Source organism: Coregonus clupeaformis, unplaced genomic scaffold, assembly GCF_020615455.1.
Source record: "Coregonus clupeaformis isolate EN_2021a unplaced genomic scaffold, ASM2061545v1 scaf4831, whole genome shotgun sequence".
In the NCBI taxonomy this organism is placed as follows: domain Eukaryota; kingdom Metazoa; phylum Chordata; class Actinopteri; order Salmoniformes; family Salmonidae; genus Coregonus; species Coregonus clupeaformis.
In genome coordinates this window covers 18,287-20,931 of record NW_025538285.1, presented here as the reverse complement: position 1 = coordinate 20,931, position 2,645 = coordinate 18,287, and the positions used below count along the sequence as shown (strand labels likewise).

Here is a 2,645-nt window from a genome sequence, read left to right as displayed (position 1 = left end):
CTCTGGATAAGAGGGTGTTAAATGACAAATGTATATGTGAAAATGAACATACCAAAATTAACTGCAAAGCACACTGGGTATTATTGTTGGCCTTGTTTTGGGGTGGAGCTCATTAGAATAATACTCAGCATGCTTTGCAATTGTTCATTTTTACATATACATTTAGTTCATATACTTGAAAGGGAGCCACAATGGTGAACCGCTATAAAAAAAATTGAATAGAAAATAAAAACTACACCTCTCGAAAGTATCTTGTTAGAAAATACATTGGTGTAGTTCAGCCCAGTGTAATACAAAATACATATTTCAAATACATGTAACAGAAATACTGCCCATCTGCCTATTGTCAGGTAAACCACGTGATAAATGTACGACACTAAATCCCCATCTTCCATCAAGGACTTGCATTTCAATATGATGGATACAACGATAGATACTGTATGTAACTTGTACTTTTCTTGACCCTCATGTATTAACTAGTTTACTACACCATGGCAAAAGACATAAGTATAAGATGTCTCCTCCGATATCCATGTCATGAGACAGGACGCACAGCTTAGAGCAATTAATGATTCACTTCAATCATACTCATCATTCAATCGAAAAAGGGTAGAGACATTCTGGTTGGTTAAATTATCTTTAATGTCATGACAAGGCTTGTGCCATTTTGGACAGCGTAAGGTGCAACAGCTTCTGCCAATTTAAAAGTTTTCCAGTGCAAAGATAGCAAAACGCCAATTAAAAGTGCTGGGAGAGTCAACAATTGGTCTACTCAGTGTGCCTAGAGTAAGACATTTAAAACGTGTATATATTTTTTTCTTTAAAGCTATAACACAACATACACTTTAGAGAAATTTGTTTCTACTTGTAAGAGTTTTAAGTTATTACCGAAGGCTGCTATAAAGCACCAGGTAGTTTACAAACAAACACTAAAAGCAAGACAACAGACCACGTGAAGAGTGACTTATAACTGCAGTCCAGAGAGGAAGGGGGTGGCAGTTACCACGGCCCTCTATGGTTACAATATCTCACACATGGAGAACATGGTCATTCACATATTTAACAGTACACGTTTAAAACTAGCAATGTGCTATTACAACGTAAATAAATACATATGAATCTAACCACTTTGAAATGAGAGAAAGAACAAACGCTGTCTTAAGGACTAGGCTTAATATTTGTTTCTTTCCTTCTGATACTTTTGCGATGCATTGTGATTATTAACCAGTGTTTGACTATGGAGTTGAAGCAGCCAATAAGGGGGTGGGGTTGGGTGACTACTGTCCTGCCATGGGTGACTCTAGAGTCAGCAGCGCAGCACAACATTCATTTGGTCTTCTGCGCCTTCTGGGCAGACTTGGTGACCTTGCCAGTGGAGGGGGCTTTCTTCTCAACGCCCTTGATCACCCCGACTGCCACAGTCTGGCGCATGTCACGCACTGCAAAACGACCTGCAGAGAGAGGATGTCAGATCAATCCTAACTTCAAGGGAGAGTGGAATCATTTTCAAAGAATTCCAACCAGGCCCAAGAGTTATACTACCCAACAGTACTCACCCAGTGGAGGGTACTCTGAGAAGCTCTCCACACACATGGGTTTCCCCGGAACCATGTCCACGATGGCGGCGTCCCCAGACTTCAGAGCCTTGGGGTTGTCCTCTAGCTTCTTGCCTGAGCGACGGTCAATCTTCTCCTTGAGCTCAGCAAACTTGCAGGCGATGTGGGCAGTGTGGCAGTCCAGCACTGGGGCATAGCCAGCACTGATCTGACCTGGGTGGTTCAGGATGATCACCTAGAGGACGAGGAGATATCAGACAGTCAACATAGTTGTTTTGTCAGCACCTGTATCAGCAATGATATTAGATGTTGGCATCTTTGCTGCCAAAAATAGCTCCTGCCACAAATTGATATTTGTGAGAGAAAAGCAGTATGAAAGAGGAAAGGAATAGATGGGATATTAATAGTAACCGCCAATCTATATCATCACCACCAATACTTGTATCCATGTGATCACTACCGTGTATCATAGTTAAACTATTTTTAGTTGTATGACTTTTGGTTCTATGGTCTCTACACCTCTACAGTAGCTGTGAGTGTGTATCTGGCCCTGCCCACCTGAGCAGTGAAGACTGCTGCCTCCATTGGGGGGTCGTTCTTGCTGTCTCCGGCCACGTTGCCACGGCGAATGTCCTTGACGGACACATTCTTGACGTTGAAGCCCACGTTGTCTCCGGGCATTGCTTCGGTCAGGGCCTCGTGGTGCATCTCCACAGACTTCACCTCAGTGGTCACGTTAACAGGTGCAAAGGTCACCACCATGCCTGGCTTGATCATGCCCGTCTCCACACGCCCCACGGGCACTGTGCCAATACCTGAGGGAGAGTAGATAAGAAAGTGAAGGTGGAGGGAGTATGAGGAAGGGATGTATTAGGGATGTGCATCTTTCCCTTTCAAGACGATTCGATACGTATCTAGATACATGGGCTCCGATACGATACAGGAACGATTCATTTTAGTTTGATTAGAGAACGAATCGATTCGGTTCGATGCTCGAACATTTGTTGCATAAACACTTGATTTTCCATTCTAAATTAAAATCTGCTGCTGATGGAGCTCATGAGCTGAGCCTCTCTGAGCTGGTCTGTC

The 2,645-nt window shown here is 43.2% G+C and overlaps 1 protein-coding gene across 1 annotated transcript; it reads right to left on the bottom strand.

Annotated features, from left to right (window-relative positions):
• Positions 1-624: 624 nt before the first annotated feature.
• On the bottom strand, positions 625-2,414 carry LOC123490795 (elongation factor 1-alpha, somatic form-like; the record flags this gene model as incomplete). The annotated part of the gene is made up of 3 exons (XM_045220668.1): positions 625-1,451; positions 1,557-1,791; positions 2,115-2,414. Coding segments are annotated over 3 exons (660 nt in total), but the record flags the coding sequence as incomplete, so codon positions are not given.
• Positions 2,415-2,645: the final 231 nt, after the last annotated feature.